At 44.3% G+C, this 24,176-nt stretch overlaps 1 protein-coding gene across 4 annotated transcripts in view; it reads left to right on the forward strand.

Moving 5' to 3' along the window:
- Window positions 1–24,176, forward strand: part of LOC116949268 (uncharacterized) — a 52,905-nt gene that overhangs the window by 10,903 nt on the left and 17,826 nt on the right. For 2 of the 4 annotated variants that reach the window (XM_032966369.2, XM_076069213.1), the window contains exons 3-15: window positions 1,534–1,708; window positions 2,414–2,962; window positions 4,031–4,118; window positions 6,236–6,372; window positions 7,429–7,532; window positions 9,155–9,265; window positions 11,204–11,257; window positions 12,013–12,315; window positions 13,917–14,083; window positions 15,997–16,431; window positions 17,820–17,865; window positions 21,708–21,989; window positions 23,998–24,131. In XM_032966369.2, the coding sequence (XP_032822260.2) occupies window positions 1,534–1,708; window positions 2,414–2,962; window positions 4,031–4,118; window positions 6,236–6,372; window positions 7,429–7,532; window positions 9,155–9,265; window positions 11,204–11,257; window positions 12,013–12,315; window positions 13,917–14,083; window positions 15,997–16,431; window positions 17,820–17,865; window positions 21,708–21,989; window positions 23,998–24,131 (2,585 nt within the window). The remainder of the gene's footprint in view (window positions 1–1,533; window positions 1,709–2,413; window positions 2,963–4,030; window positions 4,119–6,235; window positions 6,373–7,428; window positions 7,533–9,154; window positions 9,266–11,203; window positions 11,258–12,012; window positions 12,316–13,916; window positions 14,084–15,996; window positions 16,432–17,819; window positions 17,866–21,707; window positions 21,990–23,997; window positions 24,132–24,176) is intronic. The other 2 variants (XM_032966395.2, XM_032966404.2) reach the window with 2 other exon arrangements.

Here is a 24,176-nt window from a genome sequence, read left to right on the forward strand (position 1 = left end):
TAAATAGAGGTACTGCAGGTAAATAGTTGTCAGTTTTAAAGGCATAGTTTAACAAGACAAGACTTGCCACCATCCTTCAAGCCCATTGGTGAAAAATAGCAGAGTTTTTGTTTTCATTAACATATAATATTTATGTGAGAGCTGGGGGCTTATGGGGCCCCGGAGTCCTGACATAAGGTTCAAAGGTTCAAATATTAACAAATGTTAGCGAGTGTCTGGGTTATGTGCCGCCGATGAATGCGTTCACTCATTGTCGACTTGGAGGTGGGATGATACTACTTGTTTAAACCAGGATTAAAGTAAGATTTGACTGAAATCCTAGTTTGAGACAGCAGCGGTGAGAGGGTGTGGGGATTGCTGTATGCGTAGGTTGAGCATGTTGTTGATGCATGCCACTTGAGCAAGGAGTGCCAAATGATAGGAATAGAACAGTGGTGAAATAAGCTGGCTGGCAACTCGTTATGGGGCTGCCTGATGTGTGGGGAAACTACGTTTCACAATTTTCTTTCTAAAACGTATCGCGATATTTTTGTGCAGTTGACAGTGGTTTCTCTACCCTTTTGTTAATTTTAAAACGCTCAATTAAATTGCATGGTAATGCTCCAAATCAATGTTTGCAGAGTACATTAAAAGAGCAACTTGCATTGGTGCAATGTGCACAGTAGTATTCCTATTTGAAACCTGACCAAGGTAATTTGCTACTAATATACGAATTGGTTTTACCCTTTCTGGCAATAAAACAGTTGTGTTAAGATGTTAAAACCACAAACAGAAACCTTTTGCAAGGAATAATGTCTAGTACTTGTGGTGAACATGCAAACAAAAACACGCTCTGGTCATATATGATGCATTGTCTTTGAAACTGATTGGTCCACACCAGAGACCGCTTTCTTTAGCGCCTAGTCTCAAACAGCGTTTGATCAGAGAACGCTAAAAGGCGGACGGCTACTAATGTTACGCATGGTGCTTTGGCTGCATGAAAATCTCAGGCAGCTTTCTCGCACTCGTGTATTTTTCTGGGATAGTGATGTGGTCCCGATAGTGTTAACAGGAGCTGACTTGAGTAGTGTATTTGTTGATAGCTGCATTGGAGGGAGATTGGCTGATGTGTGTGCAGCTGTATGTAATTAAACTGAAGGACTTTCTCACTTTTTACCAAAGATCTTGACTGGTAGAGGCCTATGATGATATTCATGATAAGTTGAACAATATTGTTCATCATGGTGTTCTAGATTTTAATTCCGTCCATGGAACGAGTCAAACATCAGTTTATAAGGTTATTTTGTGTTTGCATAGCTAATTTGACGAGTCTTGGTTTTAGTTACAGTGCAACACGTTGACTGCATCAGTGCTGGTCCATCAACACAGCAAGTCTGAGATGCACCAGAGACGTGATTGCACCTGACATCGGCAAGCATTTACCATAAAGCATAGTGTACATTTCCTTAAATGTGTTACAGCATTTTCAGGTTTTTGTGGTTCTGGAAGAAATTTGAATGCAAAGTGAATACTGAAGGGTGGGTTTGCTTTCAGGTTACATCAGATGGCGTGATGTTGAATCCAAATGCTGAAGCTTGGCATAATCCCATGGAGGAGGCAGTGGGAGGGATGGATGGTGGAGGTGGTGGAGTTGCAGTGGTGGAGTTGGACGGTGGTGGCTGCACTAAGGATGGAGCTTTAAAGGAAACCATCCCAGCATGTGCTATCGGTAAGCTTTATGCTTTAAGAGCTGTTAAGAATTGTATTAAAATGGAACACATTTTAGCACCCATGGCACCTGAAATTACATGCCAGCAAAACAAACACGTTCCAGTGAGGTACATTCGAGCCAGAAGCACCAAAGGTGGTCATCAAAGTAACCAATTATCTAATAAAACCTATGAAACAGCACAAGTATAAACACAAAGCAAACTTATAAATGATTTATGCTTTTTTTCGAAGTGCAAAACATGAGCAAGCGTAGATTAAAAAAACCTATTAAGCCAACTCCTTGTAGTTCCTAGAACAATTTCTGAGGCAGATGTGTTTAAAAGTGTATTTTGCCTATATGCATTTTGTCAGTTCGAATGTTAAGTGGCCTTGCTGTAGGAACTACAGTCAGCAAATAGTTTTTTTGCCATGACAAGTATACATGATTTGTGTGCTATATGCATAAACTACTTAAGAAGATGAAGAGGTAAAGCTTCCACATTTTAGAAAATATAATACAGATTTTTGTTTAACCTAACACGTCTCTAGCCGAACATTACTGGCGCATGCATGGAAACGTCTGGAGAAAACCCCCACACAGGTTTTGTGTGCTCACCTGAAATGCTGCTTTGCCAAGAGAGGTAAACTCTTCGTACACACCGCATGATTGAGCATGTTTGCAATGCACACGTTTTCATGGGTGCGTGCGATATGTGTTTCTTAGCAGTCTATGCACGGATGAATGGCAATGGCGGAGCGGAGACACCAACGGCGGGTGCGGACGTGCAGTCTCATCTTCACGCCGAGCCAGAGGAAGCCCAGTCCTTGGCCGTTATCCCACCGGGCGAGCCCGACGGCACCATCGATGAGCCTCAGGTCGCGACTGCTGAGCAGCAGCAGGATCCCCATTCCAGCTCCCAAGAACCGCCTTCCAATCCGGCGCCGCTCCCTCCGGCCTCAACGCAGAGCCCGCTGGCCGAGGGCTCATCCCCGGTCACTGGCACCGTCGCCGCGCCGCCCGAGTCCCCGTGTCCCACCGCCAGTGCCACTGGCGACTTACCTTTTGAGACGCAGGCGGCTGTGGCTAGCGAGTCGCACGGCGACACTGCCTGTGTCGTTGGGGAGGCTCGGTTGGCATTGGCAGCAGAGCCCGCGGATGCCTTGGCCACGGAGGCGCCAGCCTTGAACGGAGAGGTGGTTTTGCTGGCGGCGGCACCACCGCAGGAGCCTATCCCCGGAGAGTACGAAGCCTTGCAGAAGATAACGCAAATTGGTAAGGTGGGCTTGGCACAAATGGGCACAAAACTGTTGGCAGCTTTAGTTTGAATATTTTTGTTAACTAAAATATTTGGCGTTAATGAACATATTCCCCATCTGTAAGAAACACAGATAATAGGCTGAGAGCTGAAAATTTCAGGCACACGTACATTGACTTCCTCTCTATCTCATACCCTGGCAATGGTGAAATGAAACATTTGAAGTTGATTTATATGCAAACCATTTATTAATGATTCATTAAATCAGTTTTCCAGGAGAATTGACCTTTTTTTTTAAAAACACACCATTATTAATGATTGGTTATACCAGTTTTCCAGGAGAATTTACGTTTTTTAAACAATGGGTCTTACTAAAATGCAGGCATTCCTCGCTATAAGTTGTCGCATAATGAGTTGTTTCACATCTGAGTTGCTGATGAATAACAGAACATTTCCCTAAAAGTGTAATGTTTCGCATACGCGTTCCTCTAGAAAATCCGCACGCATTTTTTAACGCAATATTGCAATGAGGAATGCACACAGTGGAAGATGAAAAATGCTGTCCAGCTGTCTTTGGACAGAATTTCTTATACATTCTGCAATCAAGCCAGAAGGTCCATAGAAGAGCCCAGAAGAGAGCCTTTTTCCTCGCTGTGGCTCTGGCTTGATCGTCAGATGAAGAGGCAGTGGAACCTGCCCCTTCGTCGTCTGCATAACTCCACCACTATTCACTCCAAGAGGCCTCGAGCAGCAAGCCCTTAAACAATTTCTGGAAAAGTTTTATGCAACTCTTTTTATTGATTAGGCATTCAAATGTATGTAAATGTATATGCATTTTTGTACACTTCATGACATTTGGTCACATTTTCACCAGACGTCGGTAGGAACACAACCCCTGATTTTAACATTTATTCGGGAAACTAGTTTGCTTTAAGTTATTTAGAGGTAAGAACCATTTACCCGGAACAAATTCCTTGCGTATAGCAGGGATTCCTGTAGTTGTTAAGATTAATGGTTGTCTAATTATTTAACTTAACACTTAAGAAAGCCTGTAAAATGTAATAATGTTAAATATGTATTTTTAGGTGGATCCGAACTACAAGAAAGTAACACTATGAGTCCAGAGGAGCTGAAGGAAGTCCTGAAAAAGCAACTGGAATACTATTTTTCAAGGTACTTATCTCACTGAACTGAACAATGTAAAAGTATGGTGTCTTTTGACATGAGCTTAGAAGGTTGTTGAGCTGGCCAGGTGAGCAGTGCTACCTGTTTGTTGATTGATGAGTAATGTATTTGAGTGAATGTTAAAGGTCACAATCACCAGCAGGTCAGCATTGTCGGGACACTTTTAATTATTGGGCAGTTAATAAAGATCAGAGACGCCTTCAGGAAACAGACTACAGAGCTCAAGTATGTACTTAAGTTCCTCCCCCAGCCCTGTTTTCATGTTTTTGTACAACTCGAGCTTGCTACCAATTTGCCAAGATGAATGACGGTGACGATTTCACGACATGGACTGGTCTGAATTTTGCGTCAGAATTTGAGCAGATTGGAAGTTATACTCAAACCAACTGTCGCTCGATTAACTCTGATAGTCATGGAGACATAACTGTTTAAAATCAACTTGATGTGTCTATAAACTTAGTTGGCTGGAGAACTCGACTCCATTTGTTTGTGCGTGAAAAGGAGTTGTAAGTTTCAATGTGGGGCTCTGCCCTTATTAAATAAACGTCTCGGCTCTCGCTAGGAATCTGTGGTGCATGCCCCATCATTACTTCCTTTTAGCCCGATTGTGTAGAGTATTTAATATTGTGAGGAAATAGTTTATTGGAAAATATTCCTAAGGGAAAACATAAATTATCGTGCGTGGCTATAACATATTTTTGTTGCAAAGGGTTCAAAGTGAATCTAGGTTGAATCTGAAAGTCAATCTGGAACCTTTGTTGCCTCGATGCACGCTGCTTGCATTCACAGAAACGTATTACATCGGGAAGCTTCATGTTGCTTCCTTGTAGCATCCATTACAGACGTGCATGGAGGGATACAGATTCAATTTAGTTAATCAGTTGTGTTTTCCTTGGCACAATCTTCCAGCGCACGCACAGTGTGAAGAGTATAAAGGTGCGAGATAGGTTTCCAGTAGCTGGAAGAGGGTATCTTGACTAAATGTTTATTCACAATCTAAAAAAACCCTGCTACTTCACAACTTAATTTTACATTTGCTGAAATGTTTTTTTGCCTATGACCATATCACCCAGACTGCTATGTTCCCTGCCTTCAAACCGCACAGACTAGCACGGTGAAGTATTGTCAAATAACGGCCACGTCCAGCACTGTGCGGAGAGACCCTCATGCAGCATTGCATTTGTAGTGGGTTCACGGGATACAGAGACGGTGGAGTAGAGGCAGCACTGTTTATTCAACTTAACAAGGGTTACACTGGAAGGGGTAACGGCCCCTTCACCCATATACACGCTGGGACACCCCCTAGGTTATCTAGCCTAATTCCTGTGTTCCTAGTTCCTCCAGCTACAGGCGCTAGAGGAGGCTATCTGATTTGGCCCTGGTCAAGCACAGGTTACGGCACCCCACCAACCAGACCGACCCTTGAAAGGGCTCTGGCTCTGAGGCTCTGGGGCCGCACCACTGGCTTACCCTGCCGGCCCTCAAAAGGACAGCGGTCAGGGAAGTCCCAGAGTCTATCTAGCCAGCCTTCCTTCTTCACTGGTTCTTAATTCTTGGCCCCAACACACTGCCCCGAGCTCTCTGGCTCCCCGCCCTTTATACCCATACACCACTGAGGGCGGGGCTATAGCGGACGTCGTTGTAGCCACCAAGGTGTGGCTGTGTTACCTTCCCACACTGTGTTTCCTTCCCACAACACCCCTACACATTGACTAACGAGTCGACACGCACATGAATACTCTTTGGTTCTTTTGGTAAAGTCACGTAGGTAGAAAAAATATAATAGATCACGACGTTTCGATCGCCACAGAGGTGGAAGACGATTGCTTGTGTGGCGATCGAAACGTCGTGATCTAGTATATTTTTTCTACCTACGTGACTTTACCGAAAGAACCAAAGAGTATGGATTCCTGCAGTCACGAAAGCTTCAAATCAAGAATGCACATGAATGTTGCTTGATATTTGCGTGAATTGTAATGATTAGCTTAATTAAAACTGACCTCGTGTGCCGTTTTGATGATGATGTGGTGGGTGGTGGTGAGTGTAGCGAGTGCTGTGCCATTGTGCGGCGGTGAGTAACGGAGGGAGTGTGTTACGATGTGCAGAGAGAACCTGGCAAACGACCTGTACCTGGTGTCCCAGATGGACAGCGACCAGTATGTTCCCATCTGGACCATTGCCAACTTTAACCAAGTCAAGCGGCTCACCTCCGACCTGCAACTCATCGTAGACACCCTCAAGTGTGAGTAGCGCGCACGCCACTCTGGCTTCCATTGCTACAAGCAGAACGGAGCGGCACAGTTTGTGTTTGAAGTTTCACTGTCCCGCATTGCTGTGTATGCCCTCCTAAGGCCATAATTTATTTTCTGGGGGATTTTTTTTTTCCCCCTCAGATGTTTGTTGGGAATCCAGGTTTCAACTACGGGCAGGTAGCAGCGTTTTAATGCAGTCAGATTTGGATGCTGTACAAATTCTAATTGCATTGTTTGATTTTTGGTGGTTAAGTGATCAACGTGTTCACGATGCGTATTAAACCATGGCAGTTTTGTTTATTGGATTTCACCGAAAAGCTTTCTTCTACTAGCTCCAATAGGCTGTTACCTGCTGAATTGCCAGCCCGCTGGGGCCGCATGTCCCCGAATCTTGCTGAACTTGGCTGCAAAAGCAGCTGCCTAATAGGGAAAGACACTTCCAGCCACAAATATGATTGCGTACACCCTAACGTCATCCATTGAGGTTGGGCTGTTGTGTCATAGAAGAGCATAAAGGGGGGGGGGCCTTTGCTTGGCATGTAATTTCAGAAGCTTAGCTCTGTAATTATATATTTTTTGTTCATATGTTAAATTGTAGGGCATATACCTGGATAGTTTGTGGATTAGTTACAATATGATCTTCATGAACATTAGCTGATTTGGCGAAGTGGAAGGGGGTATTAGGCTTGGTGGAGTGGCCAAAGGTTGAACTGAGTGTGCAAAGGCATGTGGGTGAGCAAAAGTACCTTATGATGCAAGAATATTACTTTGCACACCATTTAGCAAAAGAATGTTGCAGTGCGCAACTCTTAGTCATCAGTCCTTGTTCATCAGTGGCGGTGCATCAGAGCATGAGGCATACGCAGTGATTGATGATGGACTTGGAATCCATTGGCCCAGTTTTCAGAGGAAACTACAGCACTTACAAAGGATGAATGTATGTTGAACTTATTTCACACCGTACCTAGCCAACCGTGCTCATCTGAGGTGTGGGTGAAGAACAGCAAACGACATGTCGCTGGGCTTGTGTGTGCGCGCGTGTGTAGCATCTGCCCTGGTGCATGTGGATGAGAAGGGGGAGAGGGTAAGGCCGAATCAAAAGCGCTGCATTGTGATCCTGAGAGAGGTTCCCGCGAGCACGCCTGTGGAGGTAAGGCCACCTCGCTGCTCATGGTCAGCATGGCGACAATGAATTAGGGACTTTGGGGGGGTGGTTGGAGATGTTGGCACACACGTGAGAGTCATGCTGTCATGTCCTAGGCTTGGCAGGCATTTTTTATTCTCTCCATTGGCTCCTGTTGGTAGATGTGAGCTCTGTCACTTCCACACAGTGTGTTTGTGTTTCCCTTTGAAAGGGAATGCTCATGTGGAGCTTTTCTATTATGAAACAGAACATTTGAAAATACATTTATTTATTTACTGAAATAATATATTTGCTGATTTCAGGAGGTTTATCAGTATTTTAAGTTGCAAGCAGTCCAGAAAATATGTATACATTGACTCTAAGTAAAACACTAAAGCTGTTATACGGTGAAGACCACTTTCCTTAACATTTCACAAGATGTGCTTACATGTGTTCTCTGGTCTATGGCCACACTTTGCCTCTTCTTATTCCAAGTTTCCAGTCAAAGTCCATGTTTCTAGTCCCATGTACTTTATGGCAGGTGATAATATGGTCCAATTAACTTGTTGTATACAGGACTTGTTTCGCTCATATCTTAAGTGTTCGTTTTTCTCTTGTTTCCTGTAGCTTATGTCCATTGGTTGTAACAATGTTTACGTGAATCAGTGAAACTTATACTTTCACTGCATCTCTTTAGTTCTCCAATCCAGTTTTTGGAAAATATAGTGAAATGTTGCTGTGAATAGCCTTACCAAGAGCCTTCTCCTTATCTCCGTGATGCATATCACACCTTCATTTTAGTTGCGCGCAAACATTTGAGGGCATAGGGCATTTTGTTAAACGTATACGTCACGTATTCAACTGCATTCGTTATTCTGACTTTTTAGATTAAATTTGCTATTATCCAAGCGTTACTAAAATAGTGTTTTACCTATCAACTTGGTGGAAAATATGGCGAAACACCGTTATTAAGTATTATTTTAAATTGTAATGTCTCGAATTATTAGTGCCACATGTTTTTATATTTCCTTAGTTTAATGTCGATGTTAGAAATGTAAGTAATTTCAAACCTATCCGTACAGTGTGTATATTGCCATGTACACTGCTATTAACATTTGTCATGTTAAGCTGCCCTAATTACACGTTGCTGAGAACACAACTTGGTTGTTTGAGCCATTCGATGCGAATGTGACACCACATTTAGACTTCATTTGAGGTCGGCATTTTAATTAAAACTCCCTGAGATAATGGATCCCTGCTGAAATTCGAAAATGAATGCACAGGTAATGAATATTTTATTCTTGAACAACAATACTCAAACACACTTCTATGCTTTGGGGCACTGATACTGTATACGAAATATGCTGTCTTTTTATATTGCTTTATTGGAATTTATTTTTGCATTATTTTATAATAGTTTCAGACTATAATTTTTTCTCTCTCCAATTTTCTACTTTTAACCAGGTACTATACCCTCATTGCCATACCGAGTGTTAAGTGTAAAAATACACACTTTAAGTTAATTTAACTGTGAGCATATGTGGTGTGCATAATGCAAGGACCAAACGACCGATGAGTTAAGGCTTTTCTCCTCGACTCGAGAGAATGAGCTTCACTCTGGGTGACATCTGTATTGCGGGGGAATGCAGGAGGTTGAGAAGCTGTTCACCAATGGCAACTGCGGACGGTTCGTGAGCTGCGAGTTTGCTCACAATGACAGCTGGTACATCACGTTTGAGACGGACGCCGACGCTCAGCAGGTGCGTGAAACACCCCGCGCGGGAGGTCCTTGCTCTGTTGTCTTCTCTCACATCTGCGTTGGTCCGTCCATGTGCACACTGTCAGGCACTTCCAGCGCTTGATGTATCACCGCTAATTTTTTCTGCTCTTTGTTACAAGTTGAATGGGTCGTGTGACCAAGGGCTTCTGTTGAAGCCCCGAAGGCAATATTCAATCATTTTAAGGTCGCTAATTCTCATCTTCTCTTGTATAATAAAGGTTTTTTTTGGGTTAGATCACGTAAATATCTAAATGTGTTGTTAAAACCCACCACCACCCAACACAGCCAACTAGTAAGGGTTGTCACGTAAACAGAACGTGCCAATTCGTCACTGGTGTACAGCACACCGGTGTGTTGGAGAGCCAAGCTACAACGTTTGGCTGTGTCGGGTGGTGGCGGGTTTTTAGCGACACATTTATATATCTTGATTTGAAGCTTTCGTGACTGCAGGAATCCGTACTCTTTGGTTCTTTCGGTAAAGTCACGTAGGTAGAAAAATAAAATAATAAATCACGACGTTTCGATCACAACTGCTGGTTCATCAGTTCCACTGCTGGATTATATTGTTTCTGCCTGAGGACGACCGCTTTGTGTTGCAATCGAAACGTCGTGATGTATATTTTTTATTTTTCTACCTACGTTACTTTACCGAAAGAACCAAAGAGTATACATTTATATATTTACGTGATGTAATACAAAAAAAAACCTTGTGGATGATATTGGTTGCGAAAGCCTATGTGTTAAACTGCTTCCCTTATAGTTTGGAAATCCTTCAGCCTGGTAGCCTATTCGTCTCTATGAAATATGTCCACGGTTTTTTACGTCATCTTGAATCACATTTAGAAGCTAATCCAAATTGTATCGTATTCAAATGATGTCACAGCAGCCTAGTTTTAGAATGCTTTTTTCAGAAGTGAATGGTTGTCACAAGTTCCTCTGAACTGGGATTGCCAATTGGCTTAGTATTTGAGTGCCTGTCACTGTTGGTTGTTGGGGGAGCCCCCTATTTTGCACGCTTGGTAATGGTCTTCTAGAAATCTTGTATTGTAAGTGCTGTCTACAGAGGAGCAGTCTTATTTTTCTTTTCATTCAAAACATAGTCCCGAGGCTGCCAACACGCTTTGGAAGGAAATACTTTTTCTAGAGCAAGGGTGAATGTTCCTAAAGTGTTTGCTTCACTGTTTTAAATCCTCAGTTGAAGTAAGCTTCCGTTAAATGGGATAATGAAAATATGCATGTTGCAGTGGCATGACCGCAATGATTTTTTGTTTGAAGGCTTTTGAATCCTGCTGTTGTGTAACAGTTCTCACATGGGACTTGCAAACCAGAGGTCGCCGGTTCCATCTCTCTGGCTCGGCAGTTGAAACAATAGTGCAAGTCTTTTTTTAAATCCTCCCATCTCTGTCTCCTCATTTCTTTAGAACTGCTTGTTGTGTTTAGTTTGTTGTCCTTCGCCCGCACCTCCGATTAGCACGGTTGGCTACGTACGGTGCAAAAGAAGTTACACAAGTGGTGCACCACAGTCAAATGGCACGTCACTTGTGGTGGAGTAAAGTGTGGGTTCCTTCACCTCTTCCAAGTCGTTTAACCAGCATGGAACAGCGCCAAAACACCTGCTAGAGATTCCTCAAGTGGGGGGAGGCCCTTTCGCCAGCAGTGGCGTGAGCAAGTAGACCTATGGTTGCACGTGAACATTTGGCAAGAATATATAGCAAAGAGTGCACATCTCATTGAAAGAATGCTTCTTTATAACGTGTGGTTTGTATTGCAATGCAAAAGTATAAATCGACAACCGTAAAGCTCGTGTAGAAGGCATACATGAATTTCTTAGAATCTATTTTAAATGCGGTAGAGTCAGAAAGCGAAGGTCATTTGATGGACTGATTTTTTAAAACTTTTTTTTATTTGCGTTTGGCAGGCTTACAAGTATCTGAGGGAAGAAGCAAAAACATTTCTGGGAAAACCCATTATGGTAAGTCCCTTCTGCGTGTCTTGTCACATGTGACGTTTAGCCCATTGTTGTTCACGTACAGAGGGAATGAAGACGCAAAAACATTCTATTTCTGTGAATTTGAGTTTTAAGGACAGGAGACGAGAGGGTATTATGCCAAACTGCAGCTCATGATCCTGTTAATGAAGACAGTACATTGTACTGGCCAACTACCTCAATTAATAGCTTCATGAAGTGTTGATGCAGCTCTTGACCAGTTTCTGTTGTTGCTTATGTTTTGTGTTTGGCATGAATACCTAGCAGTGCGTGATAAAGAATATTATAGACACCATAAATGGTTTGACATTAAAAAAGAGGTTACGTTGAGTAGTTTTAAATGTAGTTGTCTAATTCTGGGTAAATACATTGGCTAATTCTCGTAAAAATATGAAGAAAAAAACCACGTCAGTACTATATATATTTTCTTGGTTCTTTCGCTAAAGTCATGTAGAAGGGAAACAATAAAATAATAAAAATAGATCTAGTTAACACTTTTAATTTGACATTCTTCAGCATTGACACAAGCACATAGTATCAGTGCTTGTTGATATTTTTCTTTAACCTGAGGTTTTGTAGCACCAACTTTCGCTTATCTTCAGTACTTGTTTGGTTTTGTTGCTTTTGTTATTTCGGTGACCCAGGTCGCTCTCTCAAATGAGACTCCATATCCCGTACTTGTGAGTTCTCACATTGGTTAAACAAAACAAACTTGATGTGTGAAAACGTATCTCGTGCAGGCACGGATAAAGGCCAAGCCCATGGCCATGAATGTCTTCCTGCCGAAGAATGGGCTGCGCTCGGCGGAGGGAGGTGGCGTAGCGGGTGGCGGTGGGGCAATTTATGCGCAGCAACAGCAGCAGCAGCAGCACCAGCAACAGCAGCAGTATGCGCCGACCATGTACATGCAGCCTGTGTATGCCCCACCTCCGGCACCGCCACCCCCCACTCAACAGCAGCAGCAGCAGCAGTACCCGCTCTACAGCGTGCTGCCCCAGCCCTGGCCGGCCACACCGCAGGGCTATTTCGACACGGCATCTCTGGTAGGGCCGCTTGATAGTCACAGGTTCCCTCTCTCTGTGTCTGGCATTTGTGTTGCTCCCACCCTCCTCTGGCGGTCCCGATCCAGTGATGGAATCGAATCCATGTATGCCCGTATTGATGGGCTGTTGGAGTAGGCAGCGGTGGCGCGGTGTTTAGCAGCACTGCCACAAAGTCTGGCGACCGGAGTTCGATTTCCAGCCGTGACTGGCATCATTGGCGAGTGATCTATCAACCAGTCCTTGACACGCACCCACCCCAGGCTGTGAATTGCATAATTTCTGAATGCCCGGCTTGTAGTTAGAACATTGCGAGTTCAAATCGCAGTTGGTGATTGGATCATTACTCCATGGTTAATGTTATAAGTACCACTTTATGGGAGTCACCAGTGGTTGTCCTTTCGAGGGACTTTTCATTTCAATAGGAGTGTGGAATTTTTGTAATTGATCCCACAATTTTATTGAGGGACTGTGTTGTCTTGGTGTGGTTTGGGACTGTTTTTGCTGTTGTTTTGCTGCCTTTCCCAAGCTTGGGAATTGATGTATTAATGCAATTTGAACTTAAACACTGTTTAAGGGGCGCCACGGTGTTGTGATGTTATCTTCCTTGCCTGGTATGCAGGAGGTCAGGGGGTTCAATACAGACCCTGACACTTGTATATTTGGAGTTTGCATGTTCTCCCCGTGGTCGTGGGGATTTTTCTCCGGGTCCTCCAGTTTTTCCCTCCACATTTAGAAACATGCATCGAGATTCTTTACATTGTTTTGCTGCTATAAATTTCCATATGATTAGCCACTTCGTTTCATTTGTGGCCAGGTCCCTTCTGAAAAATTAATGACTACCTCGGTGGATTTTGCCTGGTAGGATGAGGATGGTTTCGTGTTATTTGCATGTGTTTGGGTGATTTGTTTACCTTTCCAATACTTTGCACTCCTGTCGTGTTTTTGTACTGTTTGTTGTTGTAACGTTCTGATCTGCCCCTACTGCACAAATGTGAAAAGAGCTTTATAGCTCCTCGGATTCCTCCAGTATAAATATATATTCTGATTATTAGGCTGAATCAACTTGGAATTCGTGGTTTAGGAGTGGATGCCTGCTGCTCCAGTAGCTGATCTATAGCCCATGGTAAAGCTCCTGTGATAATCTAAATAAACGGTGTTGACATGCACTGTCTTCAATGTAATAACATTTTATTTTAAGCTAGAAATGTATGTATTTTGAGTAACATCTGTCAGGAAATCGAAGTAATGCGTGTTGGTAGCACTTGGGTATAATATCATTAATACCTGAATGAACGTTTAGGTATCTTAAAAAAACTATTTCTCAAAAACAAAGGCAGTGAGTTTTTGCCTTGTTTTTTTCATTACTTTAATGAAGATTAAAAGCAAAAAAACACTAATACCTCTTGTCTTTTACATATGCACCCAGTTTGTGTGCCCCGGGCTGTCTGGTATGCTTCATGGACGGTGAAAAATACATTTTAGTTGGGTCAAGCTAGTCAAAGGCACTGTTACAACAGTGCTGTTGGGACGTTACTGAATTGACTTCGATGTGTGTTGCAGTGTGACATCACTTAACATTGCCATCTTCACTTTATTTACAGGCGCAGGCGGCGCAGGCACCACCTGTTTACAGGGGCGACTTGTCTGTGGATGCGTGGTTGCATGTGCAGGCTTTTCAGAATGCGGCCTTCCTGAATGGGTTCCCAGCACCCGGCCACTACAAGCACGGAAACTCGCTGCCTCACAGGCACTTCTCCAGCAGGGGCAGGTGAGGGGAATGTTCCTGGCGTGCTTGATTGGCATGCGATTGCATCGTGTTCATTTGCAGTTCGGTTTTGAAATCCAAACGTATCTGCTCAGACAAGCATTGGGGTGTGTAGCATTTTCATTGGTGGGTGACGCGGTGACGTGTGGCTTGCACACACCGCAGTGGATAGAACTTGGCGAACCGAGTTTGGTTGCTAGCCGTGGCTAATGTAAGTGGTGAGTTATATCTCAACCGGTCCTAGGCCTCGCCTTAACCAATCCCACATTCTGACCAGCCAAGCTACCCCAATGACCAACATTGCATTGGGGGGTGGAGGCCTTCACACAGCACTGTATTAACAAAGGGGCTCTACATTTATTTCCATTGGCAGCCTTGAGCTGACGGTATCAGTACTATTCTGCTATGACAAGGGGCTATTCATGTAAGCTGGCCGTTGTTGATTTTACATAATGTGTTATATATTTATCAAGGAGGGTTAATGAGGTCATTCGATCCCCGAAGAGTAATAAAACACTCTTGGTTTTTTCCACTCAATTTTTCCACCCACGTCGCCGTGACTGCTCACATCTGTCGATTCAATGTCAGGAAAATGTTCCCTCTCATTTCACTTTCTGCCGCCAACCTCCGGGTTTGTGCTCTGTTCTTTACTCATCTGGACTACGGCTATGCTCTTCTTGGTCTGTCTGCCTACACACTCAAGCTCCTTCAACAAATTCCAAATGCGCCCTGCGCCAGTTATTTTCAATCCCCCATTTAATTCTCAAACTTCACTTCTCCCTCAACTTCGCTGGCTTCTCTTTACTGCCGCTGTCTTTTCAAATGCCTTGTAGTAGTCTTTAAATTTCTCAATGGCCGTTCTCCACCTCGCCTCTAATCTCTTTATAGGCCCCCTCGTGCTGTTCACAATCTTTCTCCCTCCGTGCACCCTACCACTGGAATAGACTTCCCCTGTACATTAAGCAGTCCCCCTCCACCTCCTTTTGTTCCTCTTGTAAAGCCTCACCTCTGCTCCATTGCCCATTCCCTTCCTCTTCCCTCCCCTTGCCTCTCAACTCCGTCCCGGCCCTCCCCTACAGCCCTTTCCGTGACCTCACATGCCATGCCCTCTGTTACAGTCACTCATTCCTCTGCCCTTGTGTTGTACTCCCTTGACATCGAAATTACTCTTTTTGTTACCGCTTTTAAAACTATGTAAAGTGCCTTGAGCTAAGGTACTCTATAAATATAAAATAAGATAAGATGTCCTTTTTCATGAAAGTAAAAGACTGAGTACACTACTCCACACAGCGCATACTTGGCTCACTTATTACTCCACTGATATTGATTGACTCGTTGATGGTGGGTGGTGTCCTTTAAAGTCAGGTCACAACTCGTATACATTGAGTGACTGTTTTAATAGTTCTGACCAATAACATGTCTACGTGCCTGCAGCTGTTGCACTGAAAACGTTTATTCAATTTGGCAGGTTTTTGTACAAAGTTTACAATTTTTTGTATGCCAATATTTTTTGCACGTTTCAATGGGTTTATTCAATCGTGATAAAGTAATAGATACTGCCTGAATATAGATAGGTCACCCACATGACAATAAAGCACATCTCTTCACAATTCTGCCAAAATCGCCTAATGAAGCTGGGTGTAATTACCAGCGAAATGTCGTTCTCAAATTGTATATGTTGTGGATTTATTCTCCAACACATTGGTGTGCTGAAGTAACTTATTCTCACGTTATGTGACGAACCTTACTGGTTGGCTGTGTTGGGTGGTGGTGGTGGATTGACGACACATTTTTATATTTATGCGATCTCACCCAAAAAAAAACTTGAATGAAAGCTTTTTCTATGGATGTTTGTGCACGCTCTCTGCGCTTGTGTAATCGACTGTGCCACGTGCGTGTACGCAACGTGAAAACAGGGGTGGCGGCGGTGGTGGTGGTGCCAAGTCGCACATGAGGAGCCACATCGACAAGTTGTCCTCCTTCTCCGATAGCAGCGGGGGCAGCACCGCCACGGCGTTGGCCTCGTCCACCTCTCACTTCACGCAGGACCAGACGCCGCTTGTCAACGGGGATGGGCGCGGCGTGCCGCCCCAGCGAAGGCCCCTTAGCGCCGGCGGCGGCAGCGCCGTCTTGGCCGCCGTGGGCGGCGGAGTTGGTGGCGTCGGCGGCGGCCACCGCGCCAGCTCGGAGGGCGGCTACAGATCTGGGGCAGAGCCGCACTACCGGGCAGTTTACGAGCCGATAGTACGCACAAAGTCGGAGACATCCTACCCGCGGAGAGATGAGCCCTCGCCTTCGCGCCGAACGGAAATAGACCTCGGAGACTCCAGCCTTGTGTCCGCTAGAGGAAGGTACGTACTAAGAGTTTGATTGGTGGGGGCGGGGCATGGGGTTAAAGTGTTGGTTTTAAAGCTTTTTATGGCGGTTGCTAAGTGGATGCATTAAATTGTATAAAGCAAAGTAGTCGGTAACCCTGGGAACCACAGTAAGGACTGTAGGCGAGTGTTAATAAGGGTAGGAGATTATTGTAATTGGCAGGAAAGACATTTACTACTATAATGAGCCAAGAATGTCTGTGTGTCCCGCGCGTGACATCACTCCACGTCGGCCAGCCCCCCTCATTAATACTCATGAACAGGTGACATCACTCCACATTTAACAGCCTCCCACATTAATAATCAAGGTGACGTATTCCAAATGGACACCCCCTCATTAATATTCATTAGCGGGTGACATCACTCAACATGGGGGGCCGAGGCACCTCCTCCCCCCTAGGCGGCGTCAACTTACAACCCTCACTACAAAGGCAGAACCCTCACGTCACGCGATCTCCTTAACGCTATTGAGACATCAAAGTAAAAATAACGTCATGCTGAACAAGGGATTATAACCATTAAATTAAATAAGTCTGTCACCGCAGCCTTACAAATTGCACACGAATTGATGCAATGAATATCACGTCGCGGTCTGCTTTTTGCTTGCAAGTTTCAGATTTACTGCAATACACCCGTCCTTGGACGGGCAAAAGGCTAGTTAACATTTATTTCGATTTAACGCTTTCGTGACTGCAGGGATTCATCTTCTTGGTTCTTTCGGTAAAGTCACGTAGAAGGGAAATAATAAAAATGAAACATCATAAAATCAAATTCTCACGTCGTTTCGGCCACAACACAAGTCGCCTTCTTCAGGTGAAGGAACAGAACTGTCGGGACGACAGCGCTTCAATGAACGCTGCTAAGATTCGCAGCGTCTTTTAAGCTAGGTGGGTGAAGTAAAGCGCCTTGACAAAGGAGTTTACATATCTAACAGGATAATTTAGCATTGAAATAGCTATTTCAATGCTAAATTGAAATAGCTATGGTTTAATTTTATTTCCATTCTACGTGACTTAGCAGCGTTCATTGAAGCGCTGTCGTCCCGACAGTTCTGTTCCTTCACCTGAAGAAGGCTACTTGTGTTGTGGCCGAAACGTCGTGAGAATTTTATTTTGATGTTTTATTTTTATTATTTAATTCCATTGTACGTGACTTTACCGAAAGAACCGAGAAGATTTCAGGGTCAATCGTGGCTAGCAGCCGAGCAGTTCATTCAGTGGCCTTCGGATAAGTGTCTCTCGACATCTCAGAATAAACGTAATTGACTAAACGTTCTCGAAGTAAAGACGTGTCGCTCTTAACCCTTCAACCTTTTTTGTCGTTACGAGAGAGTAAGGTTTGTAACGCAATTCTTAATATTTCAGGAAAACCTTCAGAGGGAGAAGACGGCGGGAAGATGACAGGACCAGCGTAAGTTTACCCTTTTACCCGTTGCATGTCTAAGATGCTTTTAGAAATCTTCCTGCCGTCTCCTTTTGGTTGCGTTATATAAACGTAATGAATTTGTGTGTGAGAAAAATAATAGGCCTTGTCCTTTCTGGCAAGAATACAGGTGTTAAGATGTTCAAACACCAAATAGACACCTATTGTAAGGCATCAAATCTGCATTAACCACACATGCTTGTGGTAAGTGTGCAAACATACATGCTTTGATAATATATGCATTGTCCTTGAAACTGATTGGCCTACATAAGATATAAGGCCATAATGGAGACTGTCTCACTGATGTTAGACCAGAGAACGTCAAAAGGCAAAACAACACATCGACATTACAAATTTCAAAACATGAATGGCTCGGGTTGAGTGGTTTAATTTATGATGCCCTTTTTGCTAGTATTAAGATGATGAAAAACTGTTTGACTGCCTTTTAGTCCATGATATTTGAGGGTTATACGTTTTCATATAAATTGGTCTCGACATTGCCTATGCATGTAATATGTGTCAATTGATTCAGCCCCCGGCGTTCGATTCATTGGAGTCCCGATTTTCACATTTTTACCATCATGTCTAGATTGTATAGTTTTGTCAAGCTCAGCCTAAAAATATCATTAACATATTAGTTCCATGTGTTTACATAAATTATAATTAATCTATTAATATTCCGTGATGATTTGTTCCAGTATTGCAAACATAATTGATTTCCTTAAATTAATTATCCAGAAATCTCCCGCTATAGGTTGCTGCATTATGCATTGTTTCGTATATGCGTTGCTTATGAATTAGGGAACATATGGCAATAAAAGATGAATGTTTCGCATACGCATTCTTAAAATAAATGCGCACATTTTTGCGAAATTTTTCAATGAAAAACTGACTTTTACGATGTGATACTGCACTGTACACGCATAGCACGTACCACGTGGAGGGGATTTCCCTTAACGTGGTACACCATGTGCACGAACCACACTTTCTACTGTACACGCCCATGCAACTGTCGCACGTGAAACAAACCAACCCTTGACGTGGCGGAGAGAAAGTGCACGCGACAATATGGAGGAGTCTGACGTGTAGCTCGAACAACAATGAGCTGAGGAAGAGGCTGATGAAGCAATACCACCACCACTAATATATAGTGGCATTCACTTTCACAAGGAGCTGTACCAGCAGAAGAAGAAAAAATGGTGTCCAGTTGTCTTTGGACAGATTTTCTTTAAACGTTCTGCAATCAAGCCAGAAGATCCAGAGATGAGCCCAGAAGAGTGGAAATTTCTTCCAGTGAACAATGCTGTGTGACACTAGCTTGATTGTCAGATAAAGAGGCATTTGATCCTGACCCTTCGTCAGCATAACTCCACCACTGCTCAGCCCAAGATGCCTCGATCATCAAGCTCTTAAATAAATTGTGAATAAGTTTGATTTCATAAATTGTATTTATTAGGCGTTAAAATGTATGTATCCTGACTTAAAGCTTTCGTGACTGCAGGAATTCATATTTCTTTGGGTCTTTCGGTAAAGTCACGTAGATAGGTTGAAAGAACGTGACTTTACCGAAAGACCCAAAGAATATAAAAATGTATGTACTTTTATATGCATTTTTATACACTTCATGACACTTAGTCATATTTTGACTATACATCGGCTAGGAACGCAACCCCTATTTTGAACATTGTCTCTGGGAAATTAGGGTTCACTTGAAGTACTTTAGAGTTAAGTCGCATTTCCCCGAACGCATTCCTTCTAGCGGGGGAATCCTCTATTATAACAAGCCTAGTGTGCAGCAGCCCTCTTGCACACTGGGTGGCGCTGTAATACAATAAAATCGGACACCCGACGAAATCACCGATCAGCCCATGTATGGAAGAAAGTAGGCATGGCGTTGCCTGTAGGGGCATGTCTGCTCATACAGTGAGGGGAAAAAAGTATTTGATCCCCTGCTGATGTTGTACTTTTGCCCACTGACAAAGAAATGATCAGTTTATAATTTAATGGTAGGTTTATTTGACCAGAGAGAGACAGAATAACAACAAAAAAAATCCAGAAAAACGCATGTCAAAAATGTTATAAATTGATTTGCATTTTAATGAGGGAAATAAGTATTTGACCCCTCTGCAAAACATGACTTAGTACTTGGTGGCAAAACCCTTGTTGGCAATCACAGAGGTCAGATGTTTCTTGTAGTTGGCCACCAGGTTTGCACACCTCAGGAGGGATTTTGTCCCACTCCTCTTTGCAGATCTTCTCCAAGTCATTAAGGTTTTGAGGCTGACGTTTGGCAACTCGAACTTTCAGCTCCCTCCACAGATTTTCTATGGGATTAACGTCTGGATACTGGCTAAGCCACTCCAGGACCTTAATGTGCTTCTTCTTGAGCCACTCGTTGTTGCCTTGGCCGTGTGTTTTGGGTCATTGTCATGCTGGAATACCCATCCACGACCCATTTTCAATGCCCTGGTTGAGGGAAGGAGGTTCTCACCCAATATTTGACGGTACATGGCCCCGTCCATCGTCCCTTTGATGCGGTGAAGTTGTCCTGACCCCTTAGCAGAAAAACACTCCCAAAGCATTATGTTTCCACCTCCATGTTTGACGGTGGGGATGGTGTTCTTGGGGTCATAGGCAGCATTCCTCCTCCAAACACGGCGAGTTGAGTTGATGCCAAAGAGCTTCATTTTGGTCTCATCTGACCACAACACTTTCACCCAGTTGTCCTCTGAATCATTCAGATGTTCATTGGCAAACTTCAGACGGGCATGTATATGTGCTTTCTTGAGCAGGGGGACCTTGCGGGCGCTGCAGGATTTCAGTCCTTCACGGCGTAGTGTGTTACCAATTGTTTTCTTGGTGACTATGGTCCCAGCTGCCTTGAGATCATTGACAAGATCCTCCCGTGTAGTTCGGGGGCTGATTCCTCACCGTTCTCATGATCATTGTAACTCCACGTGGTGAGATCTTGCATGGAGCCCCAGGCCGAGGTAGATTGACAGTTCTTTTGTGTTTCTTCCATTTGCGAATAATCGCACCAACTGTTGTCACCTTCCCACCAAGCTGCTTGGCAATGGTCTTGTAGCCCATTCCAGCCTTGTGTAGGTCTACAATCTTGTCCCTGACATCCTTGGAGAACTCTTTGGTCTTGGCCATAGTGGAGAGTTTGGAATCTGATTGATTGATTGCTTCTGTGGACAGGTGTCTTTTATACAGGTAACAAGCTGAGATTAGGAGCACTCCCTTTAAGAGTGTGCTCCTAATCTCAGCTCGTTACCTGTATAAAAGACACCTGGGAGCCAGACATCTTTCTGATTGAGAAGGGGTCGTATACTTATTTCCCTCATTAAAATGCAAATCAATTTATAACATTTTCGACATGCGTTTTTCTGGATTTTTGTTGTTATTCTGTCTCCCACTGTTCAAATAAACCTACCATTAAAATTACAGACTGATCATTTCTTTGTCAGTGGGCAAACGTACAAAATCAGCAGGGGATCAAATACTTTTTTCCCTCACTGTATATGGTCTTGTGGATTGTGAATCGAGGTGTATTGTAATCGAATCTCCTCATAGTTGATCCGACAGCCACGTTAGTGTCGATTCATCGAGGGTTAATCACTGCGTCAATTCATTGGCAAGGGATCCATGGATCGAGTAATCTCATTGGTTAATCAAGTGAAATGCCCCCAATTTTTTTGATCGGCTAACGTCTGTATGATCGTTTAGCCGCTCGCAGTGTTTTTATGGCATTACAGCGCCGCTGAGAATTGGGACGCACGACGCCTTGTCCCCAGCGTGAGCGTGCGTTGCCTGCACCGCCTCGGCAGGTCATCCCCCAGGCCTCGGCAGAGCCGAACCAGCCGGTGCCACCGCTGCTGGCTGCCGCTGCGGCAACGGCGACGACGGCAACGGCGGCGCCACCGCTTCCTCCTCCCCCCCCGCCGACCCTGCCGGCGCCGTGCGCCAAGCTGGAGCTGGTGCCGTCGGATTTCCCCCCCTTGCCGGGCAGTGCCCTGGCAGCCCCGGGGGCCGCGGCGCCGAGCGTGCGAGAGGGCGGCCGGCACGAGAGCCGCATGGCGGCGGACGTGGTGCGCTCCGGCATTGGCAAGGTGAGGCCACGTTGGCAGAGGGCGTGGGCTCCTGGGGCCACCGTTGTTGATTTGTAATAATTTAGAGCCGTCCAATTGGGAAGAGCACTAATAATACAGTGGTTCCCGCACCACACACACACACACCACGATCTTCCGTGACCTAGGTTTGATTCCGGTGCTGGGGAACCCAATTTTTTCACCAACCCGCATTGACCGGTGTGGTGAAGTATGGTGAAACCTCCATGACCCACACGGTGTGGCAAAAGCATCAAATATTGATTCGCATACCTATGAATTATACTTTTAACGATCCATTCAACCAATTCTTATGCTCATTATACATGTATCGAATTGTGCATATGAGCTTCAATTATATGTAACACATTCATTTTGTCAGAACAACAGGTTGATGTGCGCATTTTCTTTCATGAATATGAGATCAAAGATAAGTCAGTGTGGTGCGACTGGCCATGCAAGTGCCACCGCACTGTGGTGGTGGGTTTAAAGACCCATTTGTATTTACGCGATCTAAAAAACTTGTGGATAATATTGGTCGCGAAAGCCTACGTGTTAAACCAACCCAAACTGTGGACCGTATAGTAGACCACTAGTCTGCGCTCCTCAATTGAGCAATGGCAAATATACACAAACTCTCTCCTGAATCCCTCTCATGGCTAGCAGAGATCGACATTGGCATTGAGCTCCTGAACATTGCCACGTGCAAGAATAGAATATGCAAGTTGTATGCATATTATTATGACTGCACTCGTTGACCCAGGTATGCCTCGCCATGTCTCGTGATTTTTTCAGTGGATGTCTTGCCAACCTCTTTTGGTAGGGGGCAATGGTTACTGTGTATATTCCAGTTGAGTAATTTGTGGAATTTTTTGTTTCTATTCATGCTAATAAAGCAAAACAAAACTGCACAACTAAGAGACAACAATGAGAAACTATACAATCCGTGTTAACGACGAAATAAAACAACTCACTCCGGAATCACAATTGAATCATGGCAGTTCATATAATTAATTGCATGAATTGTTATGTGCCTCGTAATAATGTTTTTTTAATTCGAATTCAAAAGGTAATGTACTGGTTGGGAAGTGATTCCCACCACGAATGGTCTGACCCAGTGCAGTGGTGTATGTTACGTATGCAGCGAGAGTCACTATCAAAGGACAATGACCGTTTTTTGAATGCACTTGTACTCAATTCGTCGATCCTGCATGGATGATGAATATACTCTCCAAACCGGGTCTTGAAAGTTACTCCTTGGAGCATGGGATTTAAAACAAGTGCACCGAAGAAAGCCATAGGAACATTTAACATTTTGTTAATGTTTTTTTCTAGAGTGGTCAAGCAAATGTTGTAGGATGTGTAGCGACCGGGTGACTCGTGTTGTTTCTAGAACGTAGATATTTTTGCTGCCCGATGATGACCAAAGTACCGCGCTGTGAGGGAAACCCGACAGGCCGAGGACCCGGCCCTCAACTCCCCCCCACCCACTTCTCCACTGCCTGTGCCACTATCTCATTCGATTGTTCATTGCATCCAAGTGTCGTTCTGTCTCCACTCATCGCCATCTCCCCTCCCCCCTCCTCAACACTCTATTTCTCTCTGGACGGGCTCCTTCGGACTTGAAACGGGTCCCTATGATAACACAGATTATGAGATCTGAGGGCAGCACTTGGAATGAATGCAATTATTAGTTGCAGTTTCTATCGTGCGATTTTAATTTTATTGATTATGAACCATTTGAAATGTGAAATCGATTCTTAAGTGCCAGTGTGGTGCGCTCATTCGTCTGCAATTTCATGCTCCGTTTTAATTTTTATTTGAAGCAATAGACTTTGCACGAGGAAACTTTCAAATCCATCACGATTGGCCGTGAACTTGTGGGGCGAACGGGGATGGTGGGGGAGGCGCACTTTGGTTAAATTGTTGGTTGTGTAACATTGGCTGCTTTTTGACACGCGTGTTAAACAGAAACTTGGCCCTGTTGCTGTGCTGCGTCTGGCGTGCGCAGGGCGGGAGCGTGAACGGCACAGCGGCGGTCGTCGCGGCCAAGGTGCCTCCGGCCCAGCCTCCCTCCGTGGCCCCCGTCTCTCTGCCCCCCAAGCCTCAGAGCCCCTCCCCGTCACCACGCGTCACGTTTGGCAGGTGGGTGTTGGCGTTTTATTTAACCGTGGCATGTGCCAGCTGCGT

Source organism: Petromyzon marinus, chromosome 2 (assembly GCF_048934315.1).
Source record: "Petromyzon marinus isolate PM22_M1 ecotype Great Lakes invasive population chromosome 2, UKy_Petmar_22M1.pri1.0, whole genome shotgun sequence".
In the NCBI taxonomy this organism is placed as follows: Eukaryota; Metazoa; Chordata; class Hyperoartia; order Petromyzontiformes; family Petromyzontidae; genus Petromyzon; species Petromyzon marinus.